Source organism: Coturnix japonica, chromosome 1 (genome assembly GCF_001577835.2).
Source record: "Coturnix japonica isolate 7356 chromosome 1, Coturnix japonica 2.1, whole genome shotgun sequence".
Classification (NCBI taxonomy): domain Eukaryota; kingdom Metazoa; phylum Chordata; class Aves; order Galliformes; family Phasianidae; genus Coturnix; species Coturnix japonica.
Window position 1 is genome coordinate 155,880,073 of NC_029516.1, and position 22,048 is coordinate 155,902,120.

Genomic DNA, 22,048 nt, shown 5'->3' on the forward strand with positions numbered 1-22,048 from the left:
TTGCAGAAGTCACAAGCAGCGCATCCTTCTGTCTGATGAACTTGCTTGGCAGAATTAGTTGTCATCCTTGGATGATCTTGGGATGTTGCTCTTTGAAGTGGTGGGTACTTGTTAGATGAGAGCACAGGCTGGACATACTGAAATGGCTGTGAGATGAAAATGTTGAACGACCCGCATAAAAGACAGCTGCAACCTCCGAGTCAGGTAGGAAAGGATGAAAAATAATGATACTGTCGCTTCAGCTCAGTAGTGACACAGCAAAGGCAGGGATTGATCTTGCAAGCAGCACTTGCAGAGCATGCACCATTCACTCTTTGAGGATCTAGTTTGTCTAGGTTGCCTGAAGACGTAATGGATGCCAAAAAGATCCACACATACCATGGTGTGACTGTAGACTGTAGGCTGTAGATCTGAGCAATGTCTGGGTCAACAGGTAAATGACAGGGAAAATGGCAATAGGCTGATGCTGGGGAAGCTCTCACAAACTTCCCTTATACCTTCTTTAATCCATAAAACTACCCAGACCCAGAAATATTACTGTGCCTCCGATGAAGGTTAGTGCCGTTTTGCATAAAACATAACCTAGAGAGCATTGAGAAATCATGGCCAAGCAGTCAGTGGTCACAGCACCTTACTGGGGAGGGCACTGCCGTCCTGCCAGGGCTTGTGTCTGCAAAGGTTCCGTGCACCACAGCAGATGAGATGAGAAAGCTTTGAGCAGAGACTTGAGCCACAGCATGCAGTTCATTGGCACCAGTTTGCAAGGAGACAGGATAGGGTCCAGGTCAAGACAGCTCTTTACCAAAAACAAATGTGTCATTCTGGGGCAGTATCTTCTCCAGCAGAAAACAGCCCTGCTTGGAAAGAGCAGCTGCATGGAGCTTCGCTGACATGGCACCAAGAGGATTGCAGCTTATTTCTTAATCAAAATAATTCTGCAAAAGGGCATTAGGGAAACTCAGCCTAAAACTGCAGACTCTGCTCTTTCCTCCTCACCAGCTTGTAACAGCTCAGAGACAGACACATGGCTGGAATACAGAGCCAGGACTTGCTATAGCAAGGATTTGCAATAGCTTGCTATTTATGGGCGCAAATGAGCCTCATGGCCATCTGTCCGTCCCCAGACTATGCCTGACAAATGCTGCAGGTTCACTGGAACAACTCTTTCTCCTTGAGGGGCCACCTATTGAGTTACTATTTGTTTCCTTTTGCTTATTTAAGTTGTCCAAGCCAGGAATCAGGTTAGGGGAGCTAAAACCCAGACTAAATTATATTCAGCCAGGGCCATAAAGGGAACAAGAAATAATTCTATACATCTATCAGTGATAAAGGGAAGGCTAGGGAAGATGTGGGCAAAGGTAAGAACTGGGAGGTGTTAGTGAAGATCAGGTTTGTGACCATCTAAAGAACCTGGAGGCAAATAAGTCCATGGAACCCAACAAGATCCATCCACAGATTCTGCAGGGAGTGGTGGATGATGTTGCCAAGCCTCTATACATCATATTTCAGAGATTATGGCAATCTAGTGAAGTTCCTACTGACTGGAAAAGGGGAAACGTAATGCCCATTTTCAAGAAGGGAAAGGAAGAAGATCCAGGGGACCACAGGCCAGTCAGTCTCACCTCTGTGCCTGGTAAAACAGTGGAGCAGACCTTCCTGAAGGCCTACTAATGCACATGGAAAATAAAGATGAGGTGATTGGTGATAACCAACATAGCTTCACCAAGGGCAAGTAATGCCTGACAAATTTGGCAGCCTTTTATGATGGAGTTAAAGCATCAGTGGATAAAGGAAGAGCAACTGATGTCATCTACCTGGACTTGTGCAAAGCATTTGACACTATCTCTCATGACATCCTGGTCACCAAATTGGAGAGAAATGGATTTGATGGATGGACCAGTTGCAGGATAGGGAACTGGCTGGATGGGCACGCTCACAGAGTCTGCTCTTCATCCTGGAGAAAAGAAGGCTCTGGGGGGACCTTATAGTGGCTTTCCGGTACGTGAAGGGGGGGTACAGGAAAGCTGGGTATGGACTTCTTTTTAGAAGGGCATGCATCAACAGGACATGGGAAAAATGGCTTTAAACTGGAAAAGGGTAGATTTAGACTAGATATTAGGAATAAATACTTTATTGTGAGGGTGCTGAGGCACTGGAACAGATTGTCCAGCAAGGCAGTGGACGACCCCTCTCTGGATGCTTTGAAGGCCAGCCTGTATGGGGCTGGTCTAGAGGGAGGTATCCCTGCCTATAGCAGAGGGGTTGGAACTGGGTAATCTTAATTCTCTTCCAACCCAAAGTATTCTGTGATTCTATCATTCTATGATTCTATGATCTATCTCACCACTGACATCCCCAGGACAGCAATGGAACAGTCTGTAGCTTTTATCACTACAACTAAAAATAGCTGCTGCAAAAAAGCCCTGAAAAATTAAATGGGTGTCACTGGGCTAAGCCAAAATGTTGCATCATGACTTACTTGGCCTCTCCAGGTTTCTTGCCTAAGGGCAACTTTTCTTTCAGCAATCACTTGTATTTATCAGAGAAGAGATACATTTATTGCATTTGGATTTTTTGAATAATTGAGGAATTTAATCTTTTAAGTGCCTCTGAGATCATTTGCTGTAATTAAAGACAGAAGATGAATGACTGAAGTGTAAGAGCACTGAAGAAGACTTTAAAAATGAATGTGCCCTCCACTGCATCTCCCGTGCATTTATATAATGATTGTTCTGAATTAATATGACCACAAAGACAAAAGAATACAAGAAAAAGAGCTTGGCCATGTCATTTTTCCTTCCTGCTCAACAATAGCATGTCACCAGCTCGAACAACGTACACATGAGCACCAGGCACGTGCTGTGCAGCGCCGGGCCCCACAGCCTCCATGTCTGAGACACAAGGAGAGGCAGTATCAGCAGGCACGTCCTGCAGCAGTGTGGCTGATAAACGAGTTACAAATGTATATAAAACCCACAGCCTTAGAGGTGGATTTAGACGTAGGCAGGCCTTGTGGCACCCTCCAGCACTTGCCATTGCTTCTGTCAGCCTACAGATCTTTCTTACCTCATAAAACTTTACAGTGCTGCACCTCTTGAACCAAACGCTTGGCTAATTCCCAGCTCCCTCCAGTAGGAGTTAAAAAACGCTTTTCCGCAGGCAGGTGTTTAGTGTGCTCAGATCTGCCCAAGACCCACTGTAGGATCTGCCCTGCTGGTGTACAGCCCTGCCCAAGGTTCAGTGTAGGGCCTGTAAGGCAGAACCAAAGCACAGCCAGCTCTTTGCTTGGACCCTACTAAGCTAACACCACACCACAGCACTGCAGGTGCTCAGCCCCAGAGTGAAGTACCTCCCCTAAGGCACTCAAGGCCACACAAACATCATCCTCCCAGCAATCAGGGCAAGGAATTCACACATTTTCTTGTGCTTTTAGCTTTTCTGCCTTGCTTTGTTAGTATTTTCCCTGACTTCTCTCTGCTTCCCTGGTCCTTATGCCATGTCTGCTCAAACACCCACAGCACCACGATGTACAAGCCAGCAAAATGTCAGCACCCACCAGCATCTTGGCTGCAGGCTCCCGGTATTGCAACTTTCTGGTTTCTTAATGAATTTGGTTTTCTTAGAACTGCTGGACAAAGTGGTGGTTTTGCTCAGCTCACAATATAGAACAAAAGGCTCTGATACACCAGACTCTGCCACTCTGTCACCTTATTATTCCTTCTTTTTTTCAGGCTCTATAAAGAGCGGGTTGAGCCAGCCAGCACCACCCTCAGCCTTTGTAGTTGTTGGCAAAGGGCGTTTCAGCAATCTGAGAGCAATGCATGGGAGAGGGGACAAACTTTCTCCTTTCCTTTCCTCACCTCTGCTTTGCAGCTGTCCATAAAGAAGGGAGGAACAAGACTGGTCTTTTTCAGCTGAAGCTGAAGCATCTAGAAATGGCCATTTTACCCTTAAAAGGGATGGATTTTTTTTTCCTGTGAGGTTTTCACAAACAGAATGAATCTCTAAATGACTCAGAAGTAAATGGATAAAACGCAGTTAGAAAAGCAGTGTGTTTGTTTAAACATTTTCTCACTTGCATGGCTGCTATCCCATTCATTAGATTTTTTTCCTTTCTGTTCCCATTGCCTTTCACTGTGGCACATGCTTTGCTGTACAGTGCAAGTCCCAGAAGCTGCCTGCTTTGTGCCACAGCCCTGCTGACAAATTCCTTCAAGGCTCAGAGCAGCTCTGCTAGAACACAAGAGCTGTAAAGTTTATGGCAGTGTTACTAGGGAATAAACTATTACAACAAACAACTTAGAATCACAGAATCCCCAAGGTTGGAAAAGACCACCAAGATCATCCAGTCCAACCATCCACCTACCACCAATATTTCCCCACAGATCCAACAACTAAATGCTTATTGAACACCTCCAGGGACAGTGACTCCACCGCTCCCTGGGCAGCCCATTCCAGCACCTGACTACTCTTTCAGAGAAGAAATATTTCCTAACATCCAACCTCAAAGCTTTCCATAGGGTTTTAGAATCATAAAATATCCTTAGCTGTAAGGATCCATAAGGATCATTGAGTCTAACTTCTAGCATGGGTACTTCCATGGGTTTTTTACTAGTCACTACAAGAAAAAAAAAGAACCCAAACCCTTCTGATGCCCCATTCAGAGCTCTGTTGGAAAAGCCTCTGCTTAGATGCAGGGCCCAGCATTCTCCCTCCAAAGTCAGATCTATCCATTGGGATACACTGGGAAAACAAACAGCAGCACAAACTGCTTGCGGAGCTCCCACTAGAGCCCCTCGAAAGGAACTTTGAGCTTCAGACTGCGGACTGGGAAACTGGACAGATTAAAAATGAAGAGCAGATTGACATTTGATATCTGCAGTATCTTTATTTCACTTCTAAGGTCGTTATAAAAACAGTACAAAATTCATCCTTGCAATTAGTGAAGATCACACTGCACAGTCTTGAGAAAGAAAACAGAAGTGCTGAACTCAAGTCACAAAGTAATTTTTTAAACAAAAGTATATATATATATATATATATATATTATTTTACAACATGTTGAATTTGGAGCATTGAGCAACTACATTTCGGTCCAGAAAATCCCATGGCTGCAGCTGGATCACAGGAGGTGCTGGCTGGAGTTATCTGTATGAGCACACTGCTGCCCTCCTTCCTTGGCCAGGGCCTGATCTTTGCCTCCAGGGCTTTTCTGCTGTTAGCATTTTTAAGAAAACTGACAAGAAATATGCACTGGCCCCTGATAACCCAAAGTCATGGAATCATAGAATCATTTGAGTTGCAAGGGACTTGTAAAGGTCACCCGGTCCAACTCCCTTGCAATGAACAGGGACACCTACAGCTCTGTCAGGGTGCAGAGCCACGTGCCATACCCATACCGCAGGCAGGCTGCCAAGGTCAGAGCTTCAGCAATCCCCAGGGCATCTAAATAGCAGTGACATCTAAACCCCCTCCTGAAGGGCAAAGCAGCGAAGGCTGTGTTATTTCTATGGGCCATGGCACCATTACATGATGCGATCACACAGCTTTGCAGTAGCAAATCCCACTTTACCTACAAATTAACTATCCAGCTGGTGCCATCTGCCTGTCGGTGGTTACATATCATCCAGCATGCAATGTCTCCTCCTTAGGACTGCTGGCTTCAGCCCTCACACTGTGACCAGCCTGTGCATTAAGACTCAGTGCCCACCAGCTCCATGCTGTCCTGGGTTCACCTTCCTAGATCTGCTGAACCTATGAAGCCCAGGGAGGACATGGAAGCTCAGCTGACCAAAAGATCAGGCCTGGTTTCATTTTATTTTGCCAACACCAAAGTCATTAAAACACAGGTACACAAATACAATGTGGAAGTCACATGTGACCTGGCTACATTTTAAATAATTGCCACTTTTTGTTATGGATTGAGGAGGTATCCGACACAATGGACTAAATGCATTTGCTTTGTGATTCATTGCCATGGCTCGGAGAAAACCATTTTGCATTTCATACATTTAGGGTGAGCCATTTCTTTGTAATCCCCACTGCATCAGGCAGCAGCGCATAAATACAGCAGCTTAAAATTTGCTCTTCTTCAGCAAGTGCTAAAATGCTATAAATAATTTTTATGTACATTTTTAATACTTCTTGGCTTACTTGGAATTTTTCACCTTAATATCGTATATATTTTCACCTTGATATCAAAATTTAGATTAGTGCAAAGAGAGACCATTTTAAGACCGGAACTGAAGGGCAAATATATTCATCATGGTGATAAAATACTCTTTTCTGTTTCTGTAAATTACTTAAGAAAAACAAATAGTTTTCAGTTACAAATGAAAATGGTATTTCATACATAAGTTTTAATTTACAGCACAGAATCAGATACATAAAATATTCGGATTGGAAGGAACCAAAGGAGGTCATTTAGTCATCTGTTCGCCGTCAAGGAGATAAACATCACATTTAATACAGCATAATCAGCTTAGCAGATAAATAATTCTTAATTAACACAGAGCACATTTCCTTTAAAATATTCTTTCCAGTGTCTGACATTTATTCACATAGCAATAAAATCACAATTACAGCTGAAGGCTGTGCAGGCCCAGAGTTAGAAGCAGAGAAAAACGGCCACGCTGCTTTCTACCACAGACACTCCTAATGCTGTAATTCACAAAGCAGGCAAAGTAACACCAAGTTTTTTTCCATCTCTATTCCCACTAATACATGATGCTGCTAATATTTTACTCATTTCAGCCCTGTTACACTTTGGGAAGGAAACGCTGTCAGGGCCAGATAACATTGCTCAAAAGAAAGTGTCCTACAGAACCAGAAGAGCCTCGTGGAAAATGGACGACTCATTTCAGAAGCAGCAGCTCCAGGATCTCAGATCCCGGCAAAAGCAGCAATAAAGTGCTGGGTTATTACAGCAAAAGGTTGGGATCTAAATTCTCCATGCTTAACACAACTTATGTGCAAAGAAAGGTTCTTTCACTCTCAACTCTTCCCACCAGACTGCACAATTCCTGCCACCCCAGGACAAATCCCCGCTTCCTTTCCCACTGAGACCCCATGGATCCCTGAAAGAAGATACTTAAGTCCTGTGCAGTCATAAGTGCTGAGTTTTGCTCAGAAGCACAGGAGCAGTTAAGTCTGTGGGGAACATGAATCCCAGCAACCAGAGTTGCTGTTCGTGCAGTTCTCTTCTGTCTCTGCTCACCCATGTGCCCTGCTCCAGGGAGGTGTTGGCTCTGATCACCTAATATCAGCATTAGAGCCTACTTTGGAAGAATAAATCATCTGTTCTTGGATAATTTTGGCATTCAGGCTCTTCCACCACTCAATGTGCTCAAAACGCACTTAGCAAACTCAGTAAGGGAAAAACCACAGAGGGGAAAGAATCTGCTCAGCCAATGGTCCCAGGGAAGGTTGCGAGATAGCTCCAACCACAGGAATTAAAGACTGGTCCCAAACCGTATGTATTAAACCACAGAGAGTGGTTTCTGGAAGCCATACACTAGCAATCTTTGCTCACTGTCAGTGTCCTGCAGCACCAGGCAATGTGCAGGCCTTGCTATTGCTGAAGTGACCAGCACACTGTGCACTCCCATTTCAGATCTCCCAAGGGGATGCGAGAAAAAGGGCCGTGGGTGATGGATGCAGGGGCAGCTCTATTTATACCGTCTTTCTGCTCTTTTGGAGTAGTACATAATGCAGAGTATAGTAACAATAAAAGCAACAAATATGAAAGAGATGAAGGCAAATAATGATTTTCTGGTTCGGAAAAAGTGGCATTCAGGACACTCATCGGTCTCATCTGGGCACAGCACCTCAGCAGTGTCGGGACCAGGAAATCCATTGTTGTCAATTATCTCTCTGTAGTGCTTCATAGAAGGCTTCGGTTCATATTGATTTGCAACATAACTGTACAGACCATACTTAGGAGCAGTCTTGTCATTAAAAGAATAGACAAAATATCCTTGGAGATTAACATTATCCAAGGCGTAAGCTGCAAAATAAATAAACAAATAAATGTCACTTTGGCATTCAAGATCAGTATCAAATACCAGTACACTGAGCAGGAACAGCAGGCTGTGAAACCTAGATCTGCACCCTCTCTTCCTACAAATAAGGTAAGGTACATGTATATCCATGCAGTATTTGTCATAAAAAACATTTCCCAGCATTGCCTGACAATGTGATCTCTGCGTATCTTGCAAATTATTTTCTTACACTTGGTAAACACAGCTGTGAGCACAGAACTGTTTAATGATCAGCCTGAAGCCTACTGTGAAAAAGATGGGCCTTCTTTTTGGCATAAAAGAAAGCAAGAAAGCAAGTTTAGGTGTCCCTACACTGAAACTTCTGTAGCCTATTCCCCTGGCTCCTGAGGAGAAGGCCAAGGAAGGAGGATACCAGGCTGCCCTTCTCACTACCAAAGGGATGGTGCCATCAGGGAAAGGCTGCACAAGCCGCCATCCAACCTTGCCTTGAACACCTCCATGAATGGGGCATCTACAGCTCCACCAGTTCTCTCTGCAGCCACATGCAAGACACCAAGCACTTCTAACCTACTTCTCACGTGCAAAATGAGATATTTACCTACCCTTTAAGAGAGCTGCTATGCAGGATAATTAGTTTGTGTTTGTAAAATTACATGTGGATTTAATGCTGTCACATAAATGGTTATTGCTGTTCTTTATTTTTAGTTGGCAAAGATGAACATAAACACACACAAAAAAAAATGCAGCCTCAGCCCAAACAGTTCTGTACTGTACCCTGGAAGTGTTTAATCTGCATAAACCTATTGGCTCCTCTGGAATGATGCAGGAGAGCAATGTGCCAGCGCTGCCATACGCAGCCCCAGAGACCAGCTGGAAGAAGGCAGAACAGGAAACTCAGGGTGATACTAGCATGACCCCAATGCAAGGACAAAAGACTTTTCCTTTCAGTGAGTGCTGATTGTCTTGCAGAAAAAAAAGTAAGTCCTGGAGAAACATTGAGTCAGTCAGAGGGACAAGGTTAAAAGCTTGTTATGTGTGTAAGGAGAAGATGGACAAAAGCACAGTGACAGTATAGGGGAAGAACAGAGAGTGAAAAAGCTCTTTGGAAGACAGAGCTCTGGGGAAGTATTGTGACTGGTTAGCAGGGATATATTCATCTGTGACAAAGAAGGCAGAAAGCTTGGAAAATATGGTTTGCACACAAGGATTATGTTATTAGTGGGAAAATACAGTAGCTATTTCCAGAATGTTTGGAAGAGATGGGGAGTAATTGAGTGATGCTGTATGAATGACAAAGTTCTGTGAACAATGGGATAATGTGCAGACTAATGGGAACTGAGAGAAAGGCCCATATTCACACACTTAGAGACGTCTCAAGAACTGGTACAGCCTACAGTATTAGGAAGGAGACAAAGCAAACAAACCAAACAGATTGAAACCACAAGCCTAAATACAACTAAGATATGTTTTTAACTACAGATGCAGAAAACATGCAGCCAGTACTTCATAATGTTGCCAAAGGAACTCTGGGGCACTTAGTATGGATGCTGACTAATTCCTAAAGTAGGTGGAAATTATGGACAGGGAAATCAAAGCCAACACTTAATGCAGTGGACACGATGATGGAACTGCCAGCCATCCTTCACTACCTACTAAAATAATGGGATAGATTATACAAAGCTTGATAAATAAGAATTACAGGAGATACATATGATTAATGCCAATCAGCTTAGCTCTATGAAAAATAACTCTTGTCAAACTAATTTGACATCTTAACTTGACATCATTTTTATGAGATCAGTAGATCAATACAAGTAATGTTTGATGCGATATACTTACAACTTCATAAGGCAACTGACTTGGTATTATATGGCATTTGGATCAAGAAAATAAAATGTTATGAGGTCAAGGTGGGCCCATAAAATAGAGCAGGTAAGTCTATATATATAATTACAGAGAGTTAATTGTCCCAGTAGGTGGTCATGGAAAAATAGCTTTTACAACTAAGATATTTTATATCTTTTAGTGGTATTTCTCACAAAATTTGCAAAGAACACAAAGATTGGGGACGTCGCTAGTGTAGCTAGTTTTTCACAAGTAGGTTAGAGGTACTTGAACACGAATAAATACAAGGATGGCATAGAGGAACACCACAATTCAGTACAGTTCCAACCTGAGGGGAGGGAACCTTTAACGACTAGATAACAGCAGTTAGCAACAGACTGCATGTGACCAACCTGCTGCTAAAAGGGCTAATTGGCTTCTGGGATTTACAAAAGAGGAGTAAAATTGTAAAAGGTAACATTATACACACTTAATCTACAGGTGTGGCTGTGGTAGGAACAGTATGTCCAGACCTGGAATTTACACATCTCATGAAGAATGCTGGCATGCAGGAAAATGTTTAATAATTGAAAGATTCTAAATCATGTTTTATCTAAGGGACACAAAGAGCTTTGTTGGAAGTATTTGCCAGAGAGTTAAATAAAAGGTGGCTTATAGAACCATAGAATCGTTTGAGTTGGAAAGGACCTTTAAGGGTCATCTAGTCCAACTCCCTGCAATGAACAGAGACACCTACAGCTTGATGAGGCTTATTTTCTTCTTGTGATAGCCAATACATGGAAATGCATTGCAAAATTGCCGAAAGCTGAAGGCAAAGAAATTAACACTAGAAATAAGTTTTTAATAGTTATATATGTGAAAAAGGCGAGTAACTTGACACTGAAACAGCTTATATTGAAGTGTAGAAAATTCTCCATTAAAAATTAACTTGTCCAGGTCTTGAGTTTTTCTAAATAATATCTTCATTGTGTGACAGGATGACTCAAAATACCTCCATTTTACCTTATAACTTATGAACCTCTCAGACAGAGAGAACAACTGGATTGAATTCTGAATAGCAGGAAACAGTCCAGGAAGCAGCATATGAGGTAGAGAGCTGAAATGTTATGAAGAGCCAAGATAACTGCTGGATTAGATACAGAGACAGCTGAGGAACAGAACTCACATCCAGCTCTGAATTACACCAGTGACAAGAGAAGCAACAAAGAAACAGAACAGTTGAATTGCAACAGGAAGAAAATAAGACTACACACACATAACATCATCTAGTTAAAGCTCTTGCACCCACCAAAAAGTTCTGCAGGGTTATGTAGAATACAAGCAAGGCCAGTCGTCCTTATGCTTAGTAACAACAATCAGTTGTAAATAAGAGGAAAAACTAAGGTGTAATAATTTATGGAGTATTCTAAGCAAAGCTTCATTATTATTATTATTTTTTTAATTAAAACATCATCTTTCACAAAGTATAAACACTGAAAGTGGTATTTGTGGCATATAAGCTGCCTATGATAGCTTACCTTTTAAGGCTTCATTGATGTAATTCTGTATGTAATATACTCTGAGCTTATCGTGCACAATATTCTGGTCATCATCAATTCCATTAGCCATAACATAAACTGGGACATCACCATACTTTGATTTAACCCATCTGAGAATTCTACGCAGTCCCCAGGGCACTACTGCAGCTCTGCTGGGGGAGTGCAGCCATGTGATGTCGTTGATCATCTGAACTTCAAGATAGTGGTCATATTTCAGTGCATCTTCTCTCTCCCAGCCCACAAGGGTAGTCGTGTAGTGACTTAAGGCAAAGAAATCAAATGAGCCCTGGATTAATTTCTTTTCATCTTCTGAGAAAGAAGGCAAGTGGAAATTATACAGGTCAATGCTGTTTCTCCGGTGAAGCCATGCCCTCATCACATGTGGGTAGTCACCGTTGCCAAAGATGGGCTCTGCAAGCCAGCCAATGTCAAACTCTAAAATTCTGTCAGCAACTTCTTGGTCATTCCTGGAAAAGGGACAAGCTGGTTCTACCCAGTCAGCTTGCAGAGCTATAGATATTTTACCCTTCTGAGATCTCCTGAATTCTTTGTCATAAAGATGCCATGCTTTTGCGTGGGCTTTCAACAGATTGTGTCCTGCAGTGTATGTCAAGTTTTTCACAGACGGTTCATTCATTGTGATCCAAAATTTCACATGGTCCCCAAGACTTGCAAAGCTGAATTTTGCATACTCAACAAAAGCCTGAACAGTTTCTGAGTTTTCCCAAGCTCCATATTTGGCAAGAGATGTTGGAAGCTCTTGATTCTCAGCCATAGGTTGCCAGAGAGCAACAACAGGAGTTATATTAACTCTGAGAAGTTCACTACAAAAACACTGATAATAATGGACAAGTGTGTGGTTGATTAGAGAGAGATTGCCTAAAGGAAGGACTGAAGACCATTTCAGTGAAAAATGGAAGTGAGTGACGTGCATTTCCTGCAGGAGAGAGATCTGAAGTCTGATGGCAGCGAAGTCAACACAGTGATGCTTGCGTTTGGAGGCGAAAACTCCATCCACTTTAATTAACTTCTTTGTCTGGTGAACATCCCACACATAAACATTAGGGTCAAGAAACTGTGCAGGAGTTGTGTCTACCTAGGTAGAATCAGAAACACAGCAGATTCAAGGTGTTTGTTCTAGGTGTGTGGGAACATCATTACCATCAGGCACAACTCACTGACAGAACTTTGCAAGACAAAAAGTACGTGTAGCACTTATCAGATCTCTGATACAGTAACATTTTGGGCTCATATGAAAGAATTAATTCTCTGCTAACATGTGATGCCGGAACAGTACCAAATCTACACATCTTTTTCATCCTATTTGCCATACAAGCTTATGCTAATAGTTACTGTGCTTATGCCATCTCTAGATTGCTGCAGTACTCAAAGAAATGAGGGAGTGCTCAGGGCTAAAGCATTAAAACAGCAGCAGATCTCCAGAGAAGCAGATCTGCAGCAAAAGCTACAGGCTTTTTAAATATGTTTTTCTTTCAGGATTAAGCTACACCAAAGGTTCTGGCTGATGTAAATTACCCACTGGCTTCTCTTTCAAGACCACTCCTTGAGCAGAGTAAAATAAATAATGAATGTAACATCATTTCTGTGTCTTTTTTTTCTTCTTTGTGACTATGATGCAGGACGTATAAAGCTCCGCACTTGATTTTTAGCACAAATTCAGCTGACAAGCAAATTTTTTCTCTCCTGCTAAAGAAGTCCTTTTTCATTTAATTGTACAGAACTCAATTACAACTTATTTCAGCAAGATGTCAATTTCTGATGGATTTTTTTTTCAGACCTCTGAGTATCATAGAATCATAGAATGGCCTGGGTTGAAAAGGACCACAATGATCATCTAGCTCCAACCCCCTGCTGTGTGCAGGGTCACCAACCACCAGACCAGGCTGCCCAGAGCCACATGCAGCCTGGCCTTGAATGCCTTCAGGGATGGGGCATCCACAACCTCCTTGGGCAACCTGTTCCAGTGCGTCACCACCCTCTGAGTGAAAAACTTCTTCCTGATATCTAACCTAAACCTCTCCTATCCCAATTTGAAACCATTCCCCCTTGTCCTATTACTATATGTCACCCCACAATAAGCAGTTTTCCTGTAAGTCTTAGGGCTTCAGATGTCAGATGTGCCTGTTATGACATGCAACAGACAATAAGACAGGAGCTCCTCCAAGTCCCACAGAATTACAATTTCAAATTTAAGTGAGTATCACAAACATAATAAGGACTAGAAAATGGAAAAATGAATTATGCAAAATACTGCACAAAGTAAAATCCTCTTTTATAATCTGGCATAAAAGAAAGATCCAGACATAAAGGTGCTGTTCCTTTATATCTGTTTATTTGTCCCTGTCTCTCTCCTAGCGCAAGGCTCCCCAGAGTTAAGATTTCCTTGTCCTGCCCTCTGTTTGAAAAGCAGGTGTCAGCCTACAACCAGTGTTCAACTCGTAGCTGAGGCACTGCAGACTGTATAAAGAGCTGCTGAAAATCAGCTGCTATTTTCTCCGGAGAGGTCAGTGCAGTGCTTATAGAAGAAAGTAATAAAAAACAGCGTGTCTGCGGGAAATTGCTTTTCTGGAGAATTGTCCCTTGTAGATTACTAAAGCATGCATTTCCACTAATACTCTGGGAATGCTGTCAAAAGAGTTTTTCCACTGTGATGCATCTACAAATCACGCTACCTAAGCTGTACCAGCACAAACTGTTTGGACAGCATTTTGAAATGAAAATATTCAGCTTTGAAGGTTTAGGGGATAGGGGGGATTTTTACCTGTCTTAGGCTGACTGACTCTGTAACTTTACAGCAGTTATTGATCCCAAAGGCAGCAATTTCATTTCCAGTCCCTAATCTATCTACGAGCTGGGAGGATAATGACTGTTGAATTTTCTTGGAAATCGATGTATCAGATAAGGAGGGTGCCATATTTTTCAAGAGAACAAAGTTTGATCTTAGTTTTGGAGTAAGAAAAAACAAACAATCCCTACACTCCAGCCTGAAGAAATATTCTGTATTTGAGGATAACTTAAATTAAAAGTACTGTTCTTGCACCCATACTCGGAGCTGAATTTAACTGCACATCTTCACTGTGGTGGGAGGAGCCCTGTAAGCCAAAGCAGCGCCTACAAATTACAGAGCCTAACAGTTAGAGACTGTAACTAAGCTACAGTTCTTACACATTATGAAGTCTTAATGTCTGAAAGGTTCTCTTGAAATATCAGATTTAGCAAAAACAAAACCAGTGAGAGCTATGAACTGGATCCTCACTCAGTCTGCGTGTTATCCAGGGGCGCTGAAGCTTCAGTCAGACACAGTTCTATACTAAAGGGCAAGGAAGGAATACAGGAATTTTATCTAAATTCAAGTAATTTACTTTTTTTTTTTTTTTTCTTTTTAACACATAAGTCCTCTAACAAGGGTGCCAAAGTGTATACAAATGAGATGTGGAAACAAACCATTTTAAGCACTGGGAGTTTTCAGGAAATTTTCTATAACATGCATAACCACAGCAGGCAAACACATTGCCATTGACTTGAAAGAGTAGTGACACTCTCAGTCTCATAAATTAGGACCTTTAGAAACACGCTTTAGCACATCTAAGCAACTTCCATTAAATAGAATTAGAACTGACTTCAGTAACACATCACTCAACATATCCAAGAAAGCGCATCAGACCCTTTCCCTTCTATACGTTTTTCTAGGTCATTCTTTCCTAGACTGTATGCTAGACCGGCTCTCCTTGGTCACACAAAGAAAGTCTAGTGAAGGATGAAAGGCACAGTGTTTGCTGTAAGTCTTACACCCATTTCCTTGCAGTGCTGTAGTAATATATGCCAGCAAAGTCCTCGTTCAGCAAATTTACCAACATGATCTTGTCCAGTGGTTTGGCTGGAGAACCTACTGGCTGCACCGTCAGACTTACCTGAATGTAGTTGTCAACAATCCCCCAGGCAAAGCCACAGGGAAAGACTCCCGCTATGGGCTGGTTTTCAGGCAAAGGAGGGAAGCCATTTTTTTCTATCAGCTTTTGATAGAACAAGACAGAAGATTTTGGTATCAGCTTTTTGTCGTGGCTTTGGAAGTCAACATAAAACAATCCGCGCCGAATGCTGTATCCCCTGTGCCATTCAAAGCCATCCAGGAGGGACCAGACTGTGTATCCAAACACATTAACTCCATCGTACCGGATGGCTGAGGAAAGAACAAAACCCAAACTCACTGCAGGGCTCTTTTTTTCCTGAGTAGATTATACTGTATCAGCAAAGTATGCAGTATTTACTCATAAGAACAATAGGTCAGATAAGTATAATCTTAGGGTCTGCTTTAAAGCCCACTTAAGAAAGATACTTCAGCTGCACCAAGGATGCTCTGGGACAGGCTGTCAGCACACGGGCATGCTATGCAAGTCAGCAAAACTACCTGACTTGGCTTTAAAGAATCCAGACTCAAAAAAGTAGTGATGCAGCAGCAGATCAAGCAGCCCTGCTGACAAGGTGTGCCAATACTTGGCCTTGGAGCAGGGCATGCTGTGCCTGAACAGTGTGCAGCCTCTGAGCCAGTACTGCTGTGCTCTGCTAAGCGTGTGCTGCAGCTCTCCCAGAGCCAAAGTGTCACCAGCGTAGCACTACCTGGTCCCCAAACCCAGACAGTCTCATTTTTCCCATTCCTCTCCACTATTAATATAGATGAAGAAAGCCTGGACAACATTTTTGGGTAAAGACTGTTAATTCTATCCCCTCATATATTTTATGGCATAGAGTTTTCCAGCTTAAATATTCAAAGATTTGTAAACATATATATTCTAGGTCATCTGTTTGGCTTTTGTGAGATTCCACACACTTTTTAGGTTAAAGTAAGAGTCTACTGTCAACTGTTAGTATAGCCAGTGTTGCAGCTTTGAGATTTCAAGCAATTCTCACATTAAGTTGTATCAAACACTGAGATTCAGCAAAATATTCCTCAGCAAAGCTCAGCTTCAGTAAAGCACACAGAAGAGTGCTTATTTTAATTACATAATTAGACCCACCTAATTCAGCAATGCATTTAAGTGCACTGTTAAATGTTCCTTTGAACTTGAGTTTGGCTCAGAAGTCAGAGGAGTTTGACTTTATTACTCAACATCTTCTGTAAACCCAAACTGAGTACTGACTGCATATAATATTTTCCAACTTAATAACACTCAGAGCATGTTTCAGGGGACCAGAGTATCAAGATCCTCATTTCCTGGTTTTGTTAATGTACCTCATTAAAGTAAGTTACGAGGGCCCACATGGATTCTTGACTGTAACCCTGTTTGATTCAATTGAATTAGCTGTGGTTATATAAACTACAAATTTGGCTCAGTCTCTATCACAGGTCATGAGAAAATGTCTAAGGAAGTGGAACACGTCTCCTCCTAAAGGCATCATTCTTTTATGTTTGGCATATGCTGGTATTTTTCTAACCTCTGCTCATACACATGATGACATCTGCTGTACCAGCAGAGTAAAAGCCAGCACAGGTCCACTTTGTTAGACAGAATTTCTCTTTGAACAGCACGTCACCCCTTCTGTAAGTCATCACACTGCACTCCTGCACTTCCTGAACACCTCCAAAGTTCTCCTCAAATCATTCTTTCAAAATGTAATAGCTTTAAAGTGCCGCCTGTGAAAGAAGCAACTTGAAAAGACTCCGCAAGTTTAGAAGTCACAAATGTAGTTTCCCCTGAGAATTGCATATTGCTGAAAAAAAATACAACAAAAATGACTGTCTTTCTTCCTTTTTATTTTTGCTTTTTCTTTTTTAGTGTCTGTCAGTATGCAAACTAGACCCACTGAAAGCTAAGCTCTATGGGTTTCTGAAACTGAGCACCACTGTCCATAAGACTTGCAGGAAATAATGCCTGAGCTGAGCAGTCCCCACAGCACGCCTAGACGTGTGCTGCTGCACAGAGCTGGGCCAGAACTGGGTTAATGATTAAACAACACTGACTGTCCTACCAGCACTTCAGCTCCTGTGCTGTTCAGCTCAGTCGTCTAGAAACAGCCTAAGAAGCCACCTCAGCCAATACCACATAAAGAGCCTTAACGCCCTATGCTCAGCAGCTGTCCCACCCTGGAGAGGTGGCTGAAACCCACTGTCCATGTCCACACGGAATTTGCCCAGGGATCTATGTTTTGCCCCTCGATATTACCAGAGAATAGCACAGTCCTGCCCTGACAGAGGCCTGGCCTTTCCTATTCTTCTTGCTACTCCCTGAATTTAGGATGATAACCTATCCTCTCAGCTAGTCAACACAGCACAGAAGAACCATCATGCCCTTCTGTTCTATATGCTCTACATTCTTAACTTAGTTCTATAGGTACTGCACAGGGAACTTTGATATTTCCATTGAATAATTCAGATTCTAATGGGCAGAAGAGTTGAGTGCAATAATTTTCACTGTAATGATGCCAAAGTCCCATCTGCAGATCCAGTCCTCTGTTTTTTGTTGTTGTTTGTTTGTTTGTTTGTTTGTTTTCCTGTTTAAAGTACAGACACTTGTGTTGGAATTCACAAGTTAATATAATGACAACACCACCACTGTCATTGTTGCTGTTATTCCTATTTGCTCTGTAAATTGAGATTGTTTCCAGCCAGCTATCATTTAAAGGTAGAATCATGTATGTATATCCAGGGCTTTATAAGTGAAGCAGAAATATGGGTATCGGCCATAAGAATCATAGAATCACAGAATGGCCTGAGTTGAAAAGGACCACAATGATCATCCAGTTTCAACCCTCCTGCTATGTGCAGGGTGGCCAACCACCAGACCAGGCTGCCCAGAGCCACATCCAGCCTGGCCTTGAATGCCTGCAGGGATGGAGCATCCACAGTCTTCTTGGGCAACCTGTTCTAGTGTGTCACCACCCTCGAGCCTTTTCAGTTTATTATTTCATCTGACTTCATACAAACTAGTAATACTGTGCAGACAACAGTTCCTGTTTCACTTTCTATTACTGCCATTTCAGATGCACTGACTCATGCATTTATTCATCTTCTAATTTATTTGTAAGAAATAGGTTTCTGAAATAGCATATTACTCTACATCTCTGTGATGCTTAGAGTGCAATGAAAGTTGTTTCTGCCTGTCATATGTACGAAAATGGCAACGTAGCATAATGACTCTCTTGTCTTAAGAAATACCTATAAGAAAGCTGTTTTTACAACCTGAAAAGTAAACTGTAGACCTGAAAGTCAAATATTAATTTGTAAATTAACAAATTAAAGATGATGAACATGGAAGTTGGAACCCCAGCAACTCACTGATGAGGACTGAAAGAATTAGTTTTGGCACAAGGAAATAATAAAACAGATAGTAACAAAGTAGTGCATTTCCCTTACTGTGGACAAAATAACAATGTAGACTACATAACGCTCAGTTCTCCTTAAGCTCATATAAATTCAAATTACTGTGATCGACATTGAGAACTGCATTAATGTAACATTTTCACAAGTGCAAAACTGAGATGCAGAATGAAAAGCATTTTTTTACCTATATATTTTTTGCACGGGAACTCCTATTGGATAGTATTTTCCACGTACGTATTGTGAAATTTTGAATACATATACACCAAAGATGTGGAAGGTAATTATTAATAAATAACATAATAAATTTCCCTAGGTCCATTGAGAGTTCAGTTCACACAGTTTGCACTTCCTCCCACCAAAGACAGCTGAAATTTTCCTACTGACTTCAAGGCAGCTGCATGGAGCTCACTAAATGCTCCCTGCAGATGTGATGGGTCTTCCAGAGATGAAAAGAACAAACCCAGGAAAGCGATCTGGAGTCTCATTTCATAAATGCCAACATGAATGTTAAAGACCAAATTAGATTTCAGCCTTTTTAAAAAAAAGAAATCTCTTTAGGCTGTTATTTTGCATAATTATTTTGACAAGCACATCATATTAATACAATCTCATTCCTACCTTTCAAGGTTTCCATAATGAACTTCTTGAGATAGTAAATATATTTGGCATCATCTCTCTTGGTGCTACCAGAAACAAACCAGCTGTTTTCCACGATGAATACTGGGGGGTTGTTGTATTCAGTGCTTATCCAGTAAAGAAGCTGCCTCAAGCTTATTGATTCCAACTGCTGGAATTTCATGTGAGAGTCCAAGAGTTGGAAACTCAAGGTAGCTCCAAAAGAAAGAGCAAAAAAGTCAGCTGTTCCCTTGATGTACATCTTCTCTTCTTCACTGAATTCAGGCAGCAGAGATGAAAGGTTACTCCTCATGCTCTCCGGGTAGTCGCCATTAATAAATATGGGCTTAGCAAACCAGCCAAGCACAAAATCAAGGGACTTTTGACATTCTTTTATATTTTTTTCAGTCATATGTTGAGGTTTTATCCAGTGGGAGCCAAGGGCAATGGAGACTCTTCCTTTTTGAGTTGGCCGAAAATGATCATTGTATAGATGCCAGACTTTAGCGTGTGCCTGTGGAAAAGAAAGACCATGATTAACATGCCCAAAGTTCCACTTTAAGTATTGTAATTTGTCCCAAATGCAATCCAGTGTCATGTAATGGCCACATAAACGTTGCATTTGAGGGTTTGATGTTATTGATTCATCAGCAGTTTACAACTCCTAATTTAACTTCTCATTAATATAATAACAAAAGACAAATCCTCAGTTGCTCTGCAGACAGATACAATTCCAGACACTGAACACATCTTCAGTAATCAGTTAGACATCTTTGTTAGCTTTTATTATTGAGTTTGGACATATTTCCAGCACTTCCAAAAACAAAAGTGCATTTAACTAAGCATGTTTCAAACAGTGTTTTCTTTACATAAATATCACTTCACTTGCAGATTCACTGATGTATGAAGGAGTCAGGCCTATTTGTACAATTTACTGAGATCACTCAAACAATTAAAGACAAAGAAAACCTGCAAACCTTTTCCTGTTTGAACTAAAACACACAATATAGGAAAAAATATCAAACTGGTTTTAGAAAAGTCTATGGAAGGAAGAAAAAAAGAAAAAAAAAAGAAAAAAAAAAACAAACAATTTATCTCTGCAGCTGAAGAATTATTCCAATAATTCAATTTAACTTATTCATTAAAATTTGCTATTTTATCTCAAGCATCAAATTTCAACCATTTGACTCTTGGTACAACTTCATCTGCTACTATGGGATGTTTCCAACCAAATTTCTTCCCCATGATCTTACAGAGTTAGTTGAAACAGACTCTCGATGTTCCCTTTGAAAGCTAAATAGATTAAGTTCCTGGAGCCTTTCATTATCTTCAGGCGTAGTTTCAAGCCCTGCAACCACTCTCGCTGTGCTCTGAATCTCTTCCAATTTGTCATCATCCATCTCAAACTGCAGAAGCAGGATTAGACATAATACGCTAGTGATAGTCTTGCCAGCAGTGAAACCAGAGATAATTTAATACACTGTTTCTGCTTACGTGGCCATAGCATTACACTGTGAGCAAATACTCATCTAAAATACCATGATATCTCAAGAGCACTTCACCACCTAAAATATATTTTTCTCTGCACCCAGCTAATCAAATTTTGACAGATCTATGAATCAACATCATATCTTTTTGTCATCTTCACATTAGTAGAAATTGTAATGCTTCTTTCTAGGTAATTGCTTGAAAGACAAAAGAAATGGGACCTCTTCATTAGAACAAACTCTACCTGATAACTATCCCCAGTTTACACTTGCATTCTGAGACTTATTGGTTAGTATTTGTTCATATTATGTTGTGATGACACCAATTTTCATTCTTGCCATCCAGGTGTGCTGAATATATGACAGACTATTAATCAAAATGTCACAGGTATTTTCTCAGTCCTCCATGGAATAAAAGCCATATGGAAACCAGTCTTCCAATTCATGCAGGTGGTATGTTAGCAAATTTTATCATTACCATCATAACTTTTGTTTATAGATTCCATTCACTCTTACCATTCAAGCTTTCAACTGCAGTGGTTTCCAGTTGCAACTCTTGTTAAAAGCATTGAACAGTTAAGGTTATTAATCATTTTTACATATATACTGCCCATTACCAAGGAAAAACAATTACTTCTATCATTATACTGTTCTTGCAGAATTTCAATTGCAAGTGAAGGACATCTAAAAGTAAGATCAATAATTAGGGCTCAGTTCAGTTGCTCCCATACAGAAACCTACTGTTTTTGAGTCATCATGGGGTGTTTAAAACATATGTGCATCTGACACCACCAGCAGAGGAAACTGATGCCATGCCCTTTTAGAATGGTCACTGAAACCCAAAGAACTATATTACAATTACTTTAGATGCTAGTGAGAAACTGAACATAGCAACCACTTCAAAGTCTCATGACAAGAATGATGCCAACTGGCACTTACTTAACTTTACACTGAAGCACCACCGTGCTGACAACAGAACGAAAGACATTAGGCACTATGACCAACCATCATCATAAACATGATTTTTAAAATATCATTGGGAACAAATATGTCACCACTTGCAAGGTCACAAGATGTCTGGAGATACATTATTGATAGGACAGTGAAGCAAGGAAGGAGGGAATCCCACAGGCCAACCTTTTCCATGAAGAGGTACTGTTCACTGTCTTATAACAATGACAAAAAAAATATGAAGTGAAAAAATACGAGATTATCTCATTCAGT

At 41.2% G+C, this 22,048-nt stretch overlaps 1 protein-coding gene across 2 annotated transcripts in view; it reads right to left on the bottom strand.

Annotated features, from left to right (window-relative positions):
- Positions 1–4,868: 4,868 nt before the first annotated feature.
- Positions 4,869–22,048, bottom strand: part of KL (klotho) — a 45,858-nt gene continuing 28,678 nt past the window's right edge. For both annotated transcript variants that reach the window (XM_032442140.1, XM_015852031.2), the window contains 4 exons: positions 19,341–19,851; positions 15,316–15,584; positions 11,363–12,479; positions 4,869–8,005 (listed from right to left, as the gene is read on the bottom strand). In XM_032442140.1, coding sequence (XP_032298031.1) covers positions 7,668–8,005; positions 11,363–12,479; positions 15,316–15,584; positions 19,341–19,851 — 2,235 coding nt within the window. In that variant the 3' untranslated portion in view covers positions 4,869–7,667. The remainder of the gene's footprint in view (positions 8,006–11,362; positions 12,480–15,315; positions 15,585–19,340; positions 19,852–22,048) is intronic.